The sequence below is a fragment of the Thalassophryne amazonica genome, chromosome 5 (assembly GCF_902500255.1).
Source record: "Thalassophryne amazonica chromosome 5, fThaAma1.1, whole genome shotgun sequence".
NCBI lineage: Eukaryota > Metazoa > Chordata > Actinopteri > Batrachoidiformes > Batrachoididae > Thalassophryne > Thalassophryne amazonica.
In genome coordinates this window covers 106,232,296-106,248,625 of record NC_047107.1, presented here as the reverse complement: position 1 = coordinate 106,248,625, position 16,330 = coordinate 106,232,296, and the positions used below count along the sequence as shown (strand labels likewise).

At 47.2% G+C, this 16,330-nt stretch overlaps 1 protein-coding gene across 3 annotated transcripts in view; it reads left to right on the top strand.

Moving 5' to 3' along the window:
• The first annotated feature begins 7,105 nt into the window (after nt 1-7,105).
• Nucleotides 7,106-16,330, top strand: part of zmat4a (zinc finger, matrin-type 4a) — a 376,811-nt gene continuing 367,586 nt past the window's right edge. For all 3 annotated transcript variants that reach the window (XR_004560878.1, XM_034171037.1, XM_034171036.1), the window contains exon 1: nt 7,106-7,249. Coding sequence is in view for 2 of the 3 variants with exons in the window: in XM_034171037.1 (XP_034026928.1) it covers nt 7,163-7,249 (87 nt within the window). In the remaining variant the exon portion in view is untranslated. The remainder of the gene's footprint in view (nt 7,250-16,330) is intronic.

Here is a 16,330-nt window from a genome sequence, read left to right as displayed (position 1 = left end):
ACCAGGCCCGAGAACAGCACCTCCCTCCGGGGTCCTTGTCAGGAAGCAGACAGCACCACGCTCCCAAGGTCCACCACAGACAGCAGGACAGGGCACCGCAGCTGGAAGGCCGGCTGGCATCAACAAAAGCCCCAAAACATTCCCCAGTACAATCCAACACACAGGAAAAAACACAAAACCCACCCAAAACCTCCCCAGGGGACCGTCCCATCAAACCCCGGGAAGAAAAGAAAAACTCCCAAACGCAAAAACCCAACACAGCCCCACAAACACAATACAAACATAAATGCATAAAAGGAAAATAACAAACAACCTCCCCAGAACGACCTGCAGAGCCCAACCCCCCCCCCAGAAGGCCTTTACCACCAGTTCCAGGAGGAACAGCCAGAACCCCACACAGGTCCCCAGGTATACATGGAGCAAACGGCACCCCCCAGAGGACCGTACCATCAACCCCAGGAGGTACCCTCCCCACAACCCCAGAACCCCAGACCCGGCCACACTTGGCTAGTTGGCCCCAAGCCAATTCCCCCCCAGAGGACTGTCCCATCAACCCTGGAGGTGGAACCCGGAAGGAAACAGAACAAAATCAAAACTCAACCCCCGGAGGACTACCAAAAACAACCCCGGGGGGATATAAAACGACCGTAAACCCTGTTACCCTCCCCGGCACCCCGAAAGACCCCAGGTCCCTCCCAGAGCCCCTCGGCAGCTCAATTTTGGCGAACGGCTCAAAACATTAAGCCGGGGAAGGGAACAGGAAAAACTAACCCAGCCCCAACCCCAAGGCGCAGCGGAGAACCCGAAATACGTCCGGTGCCCCAACTCGACCATACCCCAGCCTCTCGGGAGGGGTGGAACTACCGAAATGGCGAACGGCAACAGATCAGCCCACCCCTCCGACTGAGGTATGTCTCCGCTGCACCACACCCCGGCAACACCAATGACGAACGGTACAAAGGCTCACCGAGGCTGGAGTGGAACCGGGCCCTAACCAAACCAAGAAAAACGCCCCTGACACCCCCCCCCCCCCCCTAGGTGCAGAGGTCTTCTGAGAATGCTCAGCGTGACCAACCTGCACCACCCCACAACCCACAAGACAAACGGTCTTGGGGCAAGTGAGGTTGGGGTTAGGGATGTAGGGAAATAAAAAACAACAAAATAAAACGACCCAACAACCCAAACAGAAAATACCTAAAAATACATAAAAATTAACAATTAAGTGAGCCCAGACGGGCTTCTAACCGCCTAACATTCACTCCACCAGACACGCCTCTGACTCCCCAAACAAATTATAACCCCTATTTAAAGAAAACAAAACATTAACCCGTACTAGATTTTTTTTTTTATGTGTGTTATTTTGCCTGTCCCAGAACACCTGGAGATACGTCACCATTATTTTTCTTGACGCTTATATGTCGGGGCAATACAGTAATCTCTGCTCGTCCGAGCTGCATTGGCTCGTCAACAGGAGGAGCCAGAGGTCCCGTCGGAGGAGCCCCAGTGGGGCGAAGAAGAGGCTGCCCAGATCTGTGTCGGGGAAAGCCCCGAGATGAAAAAACCCGCTCTGAAGGCCGCCCTCTCTCGCGTCCACGCTCCTTCATCCGATCATCTAGACGAACCACCAACGACACTAGCCCATCCAAATCGCCTTGCCCGTCACGGACCGCCGGCCCGTCTTCCAATGACTCATCCAACCCATCTACAAACATTCCTCGTAAAGCTGCGGCGTTCCAACCTGACTGAGCAGAAACCAGAGAACATTGCATCAAAAACAAAGCACAGGCTTCGACATCTCCCGCACAAGGCTCCGGACGACAAACAATCGGTTCGGACGCCGAATCTCTGGGTGACGGAGTTATCTGCACTGGTATCGATGGTGCTGCAGCTGGAGCAGCAGGAAGCGGAACAGCTTGCTCCGTAACACGGGCGTCTGTTTGTTTAATTTGGTTTGCGAGATGCTGTAATTGCTCCCATATTTTCTCCAAGTGTTCTTGAATTTTTTCGCAAAAGGAACCGCCTCTGCCACTGGGTCCATTATGGAATGGCCGGGAACTATTGTTATGTGTCGACGCGGGTTGAGGAGCGGACCTGCGTCAGACGGAACCCAGCGCTAAAAATAACCAGAAAGCGGTTCCAAAAAACAATGTATTTATTTCACCCGCTGGTGCACAACAAAGTGTAAAAAAAACCAAAATAGCGTCCTTCTGGTGGAGTGAAGGCTGGCACGCTCTCCAGCGCCCAAAAGGATCGAAGCCCGGCGCTCCTGGACCCACTACCACCGCCAAACACCCCCCAGGTGGACACGACAAACCGACTCTCTGCGAAGCAAAGAAGAGGTGAGGTAAGTCAGCAGTTACAACTAATATCCTTCAAAAGACACACACTATCAGCAACACATTCAGGTCTGTATTTTAAGCTTTATGCAAATGAGCAGCTTCTCACAACAGGTGGAGGATCACTTGTCCGCACGCCACAGCAGTGAGAAGCAAGCTGCACAATTCTCATCACAATTCAAGTATACTGCATAACAAAATACCAAGTTACTATTAACAATTAGTCAAACACTTAATCACCTCTGATGTGTGCTGACAGCATGTGTCCCTCACCCTTCCTTGCTTCACGGGCTCGATGTGTCAAACCCAGGCGCGGTCCTCAGCGTCTCACAAACGAACATCACAAGGTCGAGTTCCCAGCAGTTCTGCTTGAATCACACATGACTTAAATGCAGAACGCCATCCAATTATCTGCTTCAGCTGAAAGTCTTTAAGGTTGCATGTGAGCACCAGTCACAGGTGCTGCACATGATGTTGATGAGGGTGAAGGATTCTTCAGCCAGCACCTTCTCCACAGACAAATCAGTTCTCATGCCACCTGGAGAGCAAAGAAAAGAAAAGAACACCAAAATATCCAGCCACACCCTTCCAACACACAACACTCTTCGTCCTATTAACTCACTACAATATTTTATTTCTTAGTTTTTTTTTTTCTTTTCTTTGTGGATAAAATTGTGAAGCCCTATCATAGACTGTACATACACTCTACAAACTTTGTGTTACCTCACCCACGAGTTTTCCAAACAGATCTGGAAGAGTTGTTTTGAAACGCAAAATTTGCTGCTCTGCCTACGTCACAACCAACCCATATTTGGCTAAAGAGGTCGAGCGTCTGTGACACTGTGTATGAACTGGGCAAGACAAATGAAACCTGAACATGCACCCCTGCCCCGCCATCTTCAAGTTACCAACAAGCTAAGCTAGCAGGCTAACCTTGGCTTGGATGGGAACAGTTTGCATGGTTGTGTGGGCAATAAAATTTATGAGCCACTTATTTCCTCAGGAATCCTTGATTAAATGGACCTAATGCCATCAACCTACCAACAGTTTTCAATTTCAATTTATTTTCATTTATATAGCACCAAATCACAACAAAGTTGCCTCAAGGCACTTCACACAAGTAAGGTCTAACCTTACCAACCCCAAGAGCAAACACACAGACTACAGTGGTAATGAAAAACTCCCTTTGATGATTTGAGGAAGAAACCTCAAGCAGACCAGACTCAAAGGGGTGACCCTCTGCCTGGGCCATGCTACCAACACAATTGACAAAACAATTTTGCAGTTGCACAGGACAGGAGGGTTGCAGAAACAGACACCACACCCATCTCTGGATGGAGCCGCACCTCAAACAGAGAGAAAAAAGCAGAACCAGGCATCAGAAAGACAAGAAATACAGCATAATTTATCAGCATTAAGCAACAAGAAAAACAGAAGAAATACTAAGGTGATCGCCGGCCACTAGCCCTAAGCTTCACTAAAAGACCCAGAATTTAGATAAAGTTGAGGCCGCGGCCCGCTCCATTTCCTAATAGAATGAATTTAAAAGGGTATAAAGCATAGTAACATACAATGCCAGTATGCTAGACATATGAAAGGGAAAAGTCTGGACTTGAAAGTCTCTACAGTATCTGACAGCTGCTTAAAATGGTAATGGTGTGAGCACACAACATTAAATAAGATGAAAATTTCACTCAACACAAATACTGCAGCACAGACATCTTAGATTATCAGTCAGGAGAATTTAACCTCACAACTACTCTATTTTTACAATTATTTGTAATAAAATGCTCAAAAGACAAGCAAGATTCTTAACAGCAGCTACAGTGGGGCAAAAAAGTATTTAGTCAGTCCCTGATTGTGCAAGGAAATCACATTGTAGGATTTTTAAAGAATTTATTTGTAAATTATGGTGGAAAATAAGTATTTGGTCAATAACAAAAGTTCAACTCAATACTTTGTAAAATATTCTTTGTTGGTGATGACAGAGGTCAAACGTTTCCTGTAAGTCTTCACCAGGTTTGCACACACTGTAGCTGGTATTTTGGCCCATTCGTCCATGCAGATCTCCTCTAGAGCAGTGATGTTTTGGGGCTGTCGCTGGACAACATGGACTTTCAACTCCCTCCACAAATTTTCTATGGGGTTGAGGTCTGGAGACTGGCTAGGCCACTCCAGGAACTTGAAATGCTTTTTACGGAGCCACTCTTTTGTTGTCCGAGTGGTGTGTTTGGGGTCATTGTCATGCTGGAAGACCCAGCCACGTTGCATTTTCAATGCTCTCACTGATGGAAGGAGGTTTTGGCTTAAAATCTCACGATACATGGCCCCGTTCATTCTTCCCTTAACACGGATCAGTTGACCTGTTCCCTTTGCAGAAAAACAGCCCCAAAGCATGATGTTTCCACCCCCATACTTCACAGTAGATATGGTGTTCTTGGAATGCAACTCAGCATTCTTCTTCCTCCAAACATGACGAGTTGAGTTTTTACCAAAAAGTTCTATTTTGGTTTCATCTGACCACATGATATTCTCCCAATCCTCTTCTGAATCATCCATATGCTCTCTGGCAAACTTCAGACAGGCCTGGACATGTACTGGTTTAAGCAGGGGGCCACACCTGACACTGCAGGATTTGAGTCCCTCTCTGCATACTGTGTAGCCTTTATTACTTTGGTCCCAGCTCTCTGCGGGTCATTCATCAGGTCCCTCCATGTAGTTCTGGGATTTTTGTTCACCATTATCATGATCATTTTGACCCCATAGGATGACATCTTGTGTGGAGCCCCAAATTGAGGGAGATTATCAATGGTCTTGTATGTCTGCCATTTTCTTACAATTGCTCCCACAGTTGATTTATTCACACCAACCTGCTTGACTATTGTAGACTCACTCTTCCCAGCCTGGTGCATATCTACAATTTTCTTCCTGGTGTCCTTCAACAGCTCTTTGGTCTTGGCCACGGTTGAGTTTGGAGTCTGACTGTTTGAGGCTGTGGACAGGTGTCCTTTATACAGATAACGAGTTCAAACAGGTGCCATTAATACAGGTAACAGGTGGAGGACAGAAGAGCTTCTTAAAGAAGTTACAGGCCTGTGACAGCCAGAAATCTTGCTTGTTTGTGGGTGACCAAATACTTATTTTCCACCACAATTTACAAATAAATTCTTTAAAAATTCTACAATGTGATTTCCTGGAATTTTTTTCCTCATTTTGGCTCTCATAGTTGAAGTGTACCTATGAAATTACAGAGCTCTCTCTTCTTTCTAAGTAGGAGAACTTGCACAATCAGGGACTGACTAAATACTTTTTTACCCCACTGTACTAGCCGCAGCTGCCAGCGGATCTCTCAGTTCAGGCACTGTTGCCAACTCCTCAGTAATGAAAGCCACCATTGGCTGTCCTAAAAGTCAGTAGAAGCGGCTAAATGACATCATCACCTAATTTGCATAATTGGTTATGTGCATGTAATTGTTATTGATGTTGCAAGAGAGAGGAATAATGTCGTGGGAGGGACAATAAGTGAGTAAAAAAACACCCTAAATATGTTTAGAACTTCAAATGAACTTTCTTCTGTTGATTCTTCGGCTTGGAACTGACAAACGTGCCCCAAAAGAGACACTCTAGCGGAAATACTTGTTTTTTTTATTTTATTATTATTTGTTGTTTGTTTTTTTTAGCTTAGTTTTTTTTTTTTTTTTTTTAACTGGGCAGCACATTGGCTTAGTGGTTAGCACTGTTGCCTCACAGCGAGAGGTCATGTGTTCAATTCCCACCTGTGGCCTTTCTGTGTGGAGTTCTCCCTGTGTTTGCGTGGGTTTCCTTCGGTGTGCGGGTATCCTCCCACGTCCAAAAACATGCGTGTTAGGTGGATTAGGTGTGAATGTGAATAAATCAACTGTGGGAGCAATTGTAAGAAAATGGAAGACATACAAGACCATTGATAATCTCCCTTGATCTGGTGCTTCACGCAAGATGTCATCCTGTGAGGTCAAAATGATCATGAGAATGGTGAACAAAAATCCCAGAACTACACGGAGGGACCTGATGAATGACCTGCAGATAGCTGGGGCCAAAGTAACAAAGGCTACACAGACTGGAGTTTTTAAATTGTCCGTCGGTGTGCGAGTGTGTGTAAATGTTTGTTTGTCTGTTTGTGGCCCTGTGACAGACTGGCGTCCTGTCCTGGGTGCACCCCGCCTTGCGCTTATATGACTGCTGGGATTGGCTCCAGCCCCCCTGCGACCCTTAATTGGACTAAGCAGTTGAAGATGAGTGTGTGTGTGTGTGTGAGTTTTTTTAAACTTAAGTTTTCTTATGTCTGGTATTTAGCGCAAATCTGTACTTAAGCATACAGTATGATGTAGGGACCATAGAATTTTGTTTCTCATGGTCTGAGAGTCCTTCGGGTGACTTTTGGCAAACTCCAGGTGGGCTGCCATGTGCCTTTTACTAAGGCTTCTCTAGAGTTGTATGTCAAAGGCTGTGAATAATTAATGTGCATATGATTGCTTAGCTTTTTATGATTATTTTTAATAAATTTGCAAACATCTCCAAAAAAAACTTTCACATAGTCATTATGGGGTACTGTGTGTATAATTTTGAGGAAAAAAAATAATAATTTAATCCATTTTGGAATAAGGCTGTAACACAATAAAATGTGGAAAAGTGAAGCTTGGGGGCTGTTTAGCGACGCGCCATCACGTTGACGCACAGCGCCCTCTGGCCAATCGGAGCGCAGTGGGCGGAGCTGAGCGGCAGCCTGTAGTACGCTGTAGTACTGCCGCCAACCGCTCACTCTGCTTCGCTTCAGCCTCTTCTGGTTCATGGATTATACAGTTTCGCTGCAAGTGCACCATCAGCTGGAGGTGTTCCCGACTCACGTCTGGCAGAGCTACAGTGTGGAGTTACAGGTGCGTTTTAGTGAGGATGCTGCGAGCGACTTTGTGGAGCTGTTTGAGTGCGGGCTTCGTGGTGCACGTTTATCTTTATTTTTCTCCTCGTAGGTTGTCGTTTCTGCTTTCAGTCTTTACGGTGCAACACGAGGGTTTAAAAAGTAACCAAACGCCTCCGTCCCCGTGTCCTACATGCGGGAGCAGAGGGGATGTATTGGGGGGGGGGGGGGGGGGGGGGGGTGCCTGCGAAATAACCTAGAAATAATCTCAGTGCAATATTTTCTCTCTGTTAAACACATCATAAAGGCGCTGGACGATTGGTCCGTGCAGGCTGCAGTTTGTAGGTTCGGTCCTGCAGGTGCGTTTTGGATGAAAAGTGGCAAAGCCACACTCAGCATCACGCCTCTTCTCCTCCTCACAGAGGCCGTCATATCGCAGGAGAACAGCCCCTTGATTTTACTCAAGGTCATATTTAAGGTGGCCTGGAACGAGATGTCTGCAAGCGGAGCGAAAGCAGACATCTGTGGAACACTTCAGTTTGCAGATCTGAGAAGATGCACCCGCGCCCATCCCACATGTTCATCCTGCAGGATGAATATATTTGTGGAGTTTTATGTGTTTTAAGGCGGCAAGTTTGTTGTTGCTGCTATTATTGTGAATTTTTCTTTTGCGTCTGACTTTGAGTAATTTGGGTGCATTTCATCAGAGAGAAGCAGCTGGGGATCGATCCAACAACCTTTCAGCTTTTTCACCTGAGCCACAGTTGCCTCGAAGGGATTATTTATCAGAATCAGTAGTTTTTAAAAGGTTCTGTCATGCTGAGCATCTTTTTTTTTGTAAATTTCATTGTGATGTGGATTTAATGTTTGCTGTCTCAGTTTTTTTTTTTTTCCAAAGCTGCTCTTACACCTGGCAGAATTTGGTGCTGTAATGGGTTACAACTGGGCACACATCCGTCAATTTCCCCTGAGCAGCTCTTGCCTGCTGGTGTTCTGCGCTGTCTTCTCAAGCAGGCACACCACTCAGCAAAAGTTGCAAAAAGTCATGTTTTTAAAGAGCGTGGTGGATTCACAGCCACCTCGTCCCCAGTCGTGCAGGTGAAGGACGGGCTGGGAGCTGGGCGATGCACCTCTGGGCAAACTTGGTCTAGACTCCAATTCATAGTATCTTGTACTGATTCTTTAATTTTGTGGAAATTTGATGCTGGAGAGGGAGAGGGTCCATTGTGAGCACACAGAACAGAACATCAAAAGTGAGAGTAAAAAACAAAATGCAAAAAATGTTTGCAAAATGAAAAATTTTGCAAAATGAAGTAAATTCAATTTTTCCCTCAAAATTTGTCCATCAGGGGCGTCCAGGAATCCGGTTGCAGTCCTCAAAACTTTAAGCATGTGCAGCATTAGATTAGATTAGTGTAGCTAGAACTTTATTGATCCCTTGGGAAGACTCCCTCAGAGAAATTGAGGTTCCACCAGCATTGTATAGCAACACACAGGGTAAGAAGCACACAGAGCATCAAAAGTGAAAGTAAAAAAACTATTTGCAAATTTAAATATGAATACCAGACATACTGATCACTACTGTTCCTCTCATTCCCGTCCTCTGTCTTCCTGTTACTCCTCCTCCCCCCGAGTGAGGAGTTGTACAGTCTGACGGCCTGAGAGACAAAGGAGTTTTCAGTCTGTTGGTCCTGCACTTGGGAAGGAGCAGCATAGCACAAGGACTTTCCCGCCTTGTGCCGATCTACGCCGAGCAGCACACCAACTCATGCATTAGCTGTGCTAAGACTGCTGGTGGGGCGGTGCCAGGGGTGCACCCACGCCAATCCCAGTTGAGTATAAGAGGCGTTTAACTGGCAACTTTGTAATTTCAGAGTATCAAATCTTTTATGGAAATTCTTTTTCTGTATTAAAAGTGTTGTTTGAATTGATTTGGCTTGTGTCACTGCTGGGTCAATTGTCAACAAGCTCATTGTTTAGCCCCATCCCTCAGAAAACATGTATGCTGGGAAATGCAGAATGTCCCAGATTCATGCTGTCTCTTATTTCTGCTTGATCGAACTGACAATATTAAAATCTTAGGCATACTTCACTTTCCGCATGCTGAAACCCAGGATCACCTGCCTTCTTTATTTTCCTGAAAAACAGATGGAGTCATCAGAATCCTGTTACTGCAAAAATGTGACAAAGCATTAATTCAACACACATTGTGTCCTGCATTCCTCTTTTTGTTTTTTTTTTGTTTCTTTTGTTTGATTCACAATTTAATCTTCAATGGCAACAAAATAATGAGAAATTAGTCATGCAATTTCCCAGAGACCAAGAAGTGATGTTCAGACATCTTCTTGTAATTGAAGAAAATGAACCGTTCTAGCATTTCAGAGGCGGAACACATTGTTTTTTGAGCAATACTGTTGGAGAGCTACACTCTTGTGTTCACCTTGGTCTCTGTGTAACTATGTTTGGATCAGTGTTCGCAAGATATCTTTAGAATACCTTCTTTGATTTGGATGAAATTTGGCAGGTGGATTGTACTTATGAGTGGGGAAAAAGTGATTTGGTTTTGGCTAGGGTCTGTTGAAGATCAAGGTCAGAGGTCGATGTAAAATTTCCAGCACCGTGGAAAAGCGTTCAGATATTTTATTGTTTGTGAATGTGACTATAGAAAGGTAAGATTTTCTTTACATGCCTAATATTTTGAAATATGGGCTTGGCAATGCTGTTCTCTCAGCGCTTTGAACTTGTTGATTTTCATTAATTGATGAGGCACTTCATCTCTAGTATATGCTATATTATCTTCATTATCTCCATTTCCTCTCAACACCAAAATACTTGCTTGAAAATTCCAGTTGGTGCAATTTTTCAGTCCTTAATACTTTTGCATGAAATGTTTATATTTTGCACATCATCAAGAAAGTCTACTGGTTAAACTCAGCTGTGCAAACTGCAAAATTTTATCCAAACCGCATATTTAATTTGGAATCATCTTATTCACCCCCCCCCCCCCCCCCCCCCTGCAGCACAAGTTAAGCACTTAAAATTCAGACATAGATGATCCGTTTTATTCTGCTCCCTGCAGCAGGATGAGAAAGGAATAATGCAGGAAGTCGGCAACCAGGCTGCTTCTCCGTCTGCCCCATTTAAAGTCGACCCCAGTTCATTCCCACGAGGAAGTGCTTGATATCATTCTTGATTCTTCTTACAAACCACAAGATGGCTCCATCTTGGCATCATCAAAGAGTTGTTGAAGTGTTACTGTGACACAGACCCGCCTCCATCACTTGCCTTTGAGGACAGCATTTCCCAGCAGCCTTAGTTAGAAAAACTCCGGCATTGACCCTTACTTTAGTATTCTAGTCATTTTCTGTGTCTGCTGAAGCCTTTAGGTTGTCTTTTGTGTTTTGACAGTGGGAGGTGTCATGCTGCTGGTAATGTGTGTGAGGATCAAACTAAAAAGCTTGGAGACTCGGTGCTTTGATGGCATCAATAATTGTTGCCATTTGTAAAGATGAAGTTGGTCTGTTTCTCTGTAGTTTCTCTTTGCCTTGATGCTACAAATGTTTTCATTTGTTCTTTCTTTGATTGAGGGTCGACCCGGGTTTCGATGGATTTTAAATAGCACAACAAAAGGACAACAATCTGAGGCAGACCGATGGATCTTTAGAGTGTAGCAGCTCTTTTGAAGAAAAATGTAAAATAGACGACATCCCAGAAGCAAATTTGCACTTTATGAAATGTGGTAAATATTTTCTGTGGCAGGCGTTATAAAATACGCTGAGTTTTAAAACAAAATCAAATGACAGGTGAAGAAGAGCTTCTGTTTGGGAAAGTATGTAATCCTTCAAGGTGCACTCAGGTACAGGGGTAATCATTTTCCAGTGAAACACACACATCAAACCCAGGCTCTTAAGGGGGCGTGAGGGATATATATATATATATATATATATATATATATATATACAGTACAGTGAGGAAAACAAGTATTTGAACACCCTGCGATTTTGCAAGGTCTCCCACTTAGAAATCATGGAGGGGTCTGAAATTTTCATCTTAGGTGCATGTCCACTGTGAGAGACATAATCTAAAAAAAAAATTTCAGAAATCACACTGTTTGATTTTTTAAAAAATTTATTTGTACGTTACTGCTGCAAATAAGTACGAGGTCTGTGAGAAAAGTGTCGTACCTTTTTATTTTTTTTTCAAAAACTATATGGATTTGATTCATATGTTTTTACGTCAGCCAAGCTTGAACCTTCGTGCGCATGCGTGAATTTTTCCACGCCTTTCGGTTGCGTCATTCGCCTGTAGGCAGGCTTTGAGTGAGCACTGCTCCACCCCTCTCATCGTTGTTTCATTGCGAGGAAATGGCGGAATGATTTGGGCTTTTTTTCCATCAGAATTTTTTCAGAAACTGTTAGAGACAAGCAGCTGGAAACCATTCGAAAAATTTATCTGGCTTTCGGTGAAAATTTTACGGGCTTCACAGAGAATAAGGAGTGTTACTACAGCTTTAAGGACGGCCAACGGCTTTGAGATGGATTTCAGATGGCTGTCGGTTGCTTTTCAGTAGTGTGATTATCCGAGAAATTGAGCATGAGCTGGACATGCCCCAACATGTCCTGTGAGGCTTCATCACGGCGTTGCTTTGCGATGCGCAGAATTCCTCCGCTCCTTTTTCCATGACAAAAACTCCTGTAACAGTGGAATGTGCCATTCATTTCTAAACTGGACGCTGTCTTGATCCGGTATGTCGCCTGACTAGCACAGGAATTGTGAAAACACGTGGACATCAGCACTTTTTCGGCACATTGAGACAGACGTGTGGAGGAGTTCCGCGCATCGCGGTGGAGCCGCATGGCGCAAAGCAACTCCGTGATGAAGCCTCACAGGACATGTTGGGGCATGTCCAGCTCATGCTCAATTTCTCAGATAATCACACTACTGAAAAGCAACTGACAGCCATCTGAAATCCATCTCAAAGCTGTCCTGAGAGACCAACACAGAGGTGGTTTTGTGCCGCGTAATGAACGGCTCCGTGGCACGTCCCTCCGCTTTTCTTTCCATGAAAAAAACTCCTGTAACAGTGGAATGTGCCGAAAAAGTGCTGATGTCCACGCCTTCTGCCTTTTTGTGAAAGTCAGACGATGTCCCGGATCAACAAAGCCTTCACGTTGGAAATGATCTGGTTGTTTCAATGGGGTTTGAGCCTGTCGATCGGCGCTCGGAACGTGGCGCGCTCTCAGCAGTTGTGGGTGGTCTTTAAACCGTCTGGATCACTCCTTAATCTGTGTAATCCCCATAAAATCGTCCCTGAAAGCCATATTAATTTTCCGAACGGTGTCCACCTGGAGGTCTCTCACAGTTTCTGGAAAAAAATTGATGCAGCAAAGCTCCAAATCGTTCAGACATTTATTCGCAATAAAAAAACGATGACACGGGTGGACCAGTGCTTACACAAAGCCTGCTCACAGGTGAATGACGCAACCGACAGGCGTGAAAAAACTCACACATGCGCACGAAGGTTCAAGCTTGGCTGATGCAGTCACACGTGATTCAAATCCATATGGTTTTTGAAAAAAATAAAAAGGTCGGATACTTTTCTCACAGACCTCGTAAATATGTGTGTGTGTGTGTGTGTGTGTGTGTATATATATGCTTTTTCCACATTTTGTTATACAGCCTTATTCCAAAATGTAGTACTTTCATTTATTCCCCTAAAAATTCTACTCACAACACCCCATAATGACATTTTTTTTTTAATAAAATAACTTCAAATGGGTCTAATTTTGTTGAAAACTCTGGAGTTCCTACAGCAGCCCCCAGACCCCAGCCAACTTTCAGGATTTTTTAGGTTGTCTCATTCTCATGCCTGAAAAATGGACATAAGTTAGTTCTATGTAGCATGTTGTGAAAGTGTAGTGACACGGACCCACAACAGGGGGCGTAAATGAACGGACAATGAAAGAGTCGAATATGAACACTTTACTGTTGTGAATGAGCACAACAACAACACAGAGGAATGTGAAATTTTGCAAACAGTCAATCACAAGGGTGACGTGTGGGCAGGCTCGAGGATAGAAGACGTCTGTCCTGAGAAGAACCGGAACCACACGATTTCCTCCGCCACCGAACCTGGAGAATACTGGAGTCGCCAAGTCCCGAGTCCCCAGGTGGCCACCGTCTCCGAATGTCGGATCTGGTACTGCTGGCAAGGAGCAGAGACAATAAGATATGGGTGTGTGCACACCCAGTAACAGTAATGATGGAGAGTCCACCTCCACCTGTAACATACACTCGTGCAGCTCCTGTCTCAACACTTATCTGGTGGGGGTGTAAAGCGAAGCTGTCGCCGGTCACGCCAATCTGCAGATAAACACTCCGCAGGAAAACAGCTGCAAAAACGAGTTCACTAAACAAAGTCAGTACGGCACAGATCAAGGCTGAGAATGTTACCTTAACAGGTCGATGATATCTCGGCAATGAGGTGGAGATGACGTCCGGGTTTTATGGAGTGAGATGATGAAGTGTAGATGGGTGACAGCTGTCAAGAGATAATGAGTGACAGCTGTCACCCCCGGCTGTGTCCGTGGCGGCAGCGCCCTCTCGTGCCTGAAGCCCGCACTTCAGGCAGGGCGCCCTCTGGTGGTGGGCCAGCAGTACCTCCTCTTCTGGTGGCCCACACAACAGGACCCCCCCTCAACGGGCACCTCCTGGCGCCCGACCAGGTTTATCGGGGTGTCGGCGGTAGAAATTGGCCAGGAGGGCCGGATCCAGGATGGAGCTCCTCTTCACCCAGGAGCATTCTTCGGGTCCATACCCCTCCCAGTCCACCAGATATTGGAACCCCCGGCCCATTTGACGGACGTCCAGGAGCCGGTGCACTGTCCAGGCCGGCCGGCTCCCCGTCAATGATCCGGGCAGGAGGCGGCGCCGGACCGGGAGCACAGAGGGGTGAGGTGTGGTGTGGTTTGATCCTGGAGACGTGGAATACCGGGTGGATCCGCAGTGAAGCTGGGAGTTGGAGCTTCAGTGCGGCAGGGCTGAGGACCTTGAGGATTCTGAATGGTTTGATGAACCTGTCCATCAGTTTCGGGGATTCCACTTGAAGCGGGATGTCCTTCGTCGACAACCACACCTCCTGCCCGGGCTGGTATGCAGGGGCCAGGGACCGCCGGCGATCTGCATGGGCCTTGGCCCTCGTCCGGGCCTTCAACAAGGCAGAACGGGCGGTGCGCCACACCCGACGGCACCTCCGAAGGTGGGCCCGGACCGAGGGCACACCGACCTCTCCCTCCACCATGGGAAATAATGGGGGCTGGTACCCCAAACACACCTCAAATGGGGAGAGGCCGGTGGCAGAAGAAACCTGGCTGTTATGTGCATACTTGATCCAGGCCAGGTGGTTGCTCCAGGCCGTCGGGTGCGCAGATGTCACACAGCGGAGGGTCTGTTCCAACTCCTGGTTGGCCCGTTCTGCCTGTCCGTACGTCTGTGGGTGGTACCCGGACGAGAGGCTCACGGTGGCCCCCAGTTCTTTGCAGAAACTCCTCCAGACTTGAAAGGAAAACTGGGGACCATGATCCGAGACAACGTCAGTAGGTATCCCATGCAGACGGACGACGTGGTGGACCAGGAGGTCCGCTGTCTCCTGGGCCGTAGGGAGCTTCGGGAGGGCCACGAAGTGGGCCGCCTTGGAGAAGCGGTCCACTATCGTGAGGATGGTGGTGTTGCGCTGGGACGGTGGGAGGCCCGTGACAAAATCCAGGCCGATGTGGGACCAGGGGCGATGAGGCACTGGGACCTCCTGTGGTCAGCCTTGCCCCTGGTGCAGGTGGTGCAGGCCTGGATGTACTCCCGGACGTCGGCCTCCATAGACGCCCACCAGAAGCGCTGCTGGACAGCTGCCACGGTCCTTCGCACCCCTGGATGACAGGAGAGCTTGGAACCATGACAGATGTCTAGGACCGCAGCCCTGGCCTCTGGTGGGACGTATAGTCTGTCCTTCGGTCCAGTTCCCGGGTCCGGGCTCCATGCCAGGGCCTCCCGGATGGTCTTCTCCACGTCCCAGGTGAGGGTGGCCACGATAGTGGACTCCGGAAGGATGGGCTCCGGTGGATCTGACAGCGCAGTTTTGACTTCGGCTTCGTGTACCCGGGACAAGGCATCCGATCTCTGGTTCTTGGTCCCGGGGCGATAGGTGATCCGGAAGTCAAAACGCCCGAAGAACAGTGACCAGCGGGCTTGCCTGGGGTTCAGCCGCTTGGCGGTCCTGATATACTCCAGGTTCCGATGGTCAGTGAAAACCGTGAACGGCACAGACGCTCCCTCCAACAGGTGTCTCCACTCCTCAAGAGCCTCTTTCACCGCAAGGAGTTCTCGATTGCCGACGTCATAGTTCCGTTCAGCCGGGGTCAACCTGCGAGAAAAGTAGGCACACGGTGAAGAACCTTATCGGTCTCTCCGCTCTGGGATAGCATGGCTCCTATCCCTGAGTCAGAGGCATCCACTTCAACCACAAACTGACGGCTAGGGTCGGGCTGCACCAAAACTGGCGCAGTAGAGAACCGTCATTTCAACTCCTTGAACGCGGCTTCGCACCGATCCGACCAGGTGAAGGGGACTTTTGGAGAGGTCAGGCGGTCAGGGGGCTAACTACATGACTGTAGCCCTTAATGAACCTCCTATAGAAATTTGCGAAGCCGAGGAACTGTTGCAGCTTCCTACGGCTTGTTGGTTGGGGCCAATCTCTCACCGCCGCAACCTTGGCCGGATCAGGGGCGACGGAGTTAGAGGAGATGATAAACCCCAGGAAGGACAAAGAAGCGTGGTGAAACTCGCACTTCTCGCCCTTCACAAACAACCGGTTCTCCAACAACCGCTGCAGAACCTGACGTACATGCTGGACATGAGTCTCAGGATCCGGAAAAAAGATGAGTATATTGTCCAGATATACGAAGACGAATCAGTGCAGAAAGTCCCGCAAGACGTCGTTAACCAAAGCTTGGAACGTCGCGGGGGTGTTGGTGAGGCTGAACGGCATGACCAGGTACTCAAAGTGACCTAAGGGGGTGTTAAATGCGGTCTTCCACTCGTCTCCCTT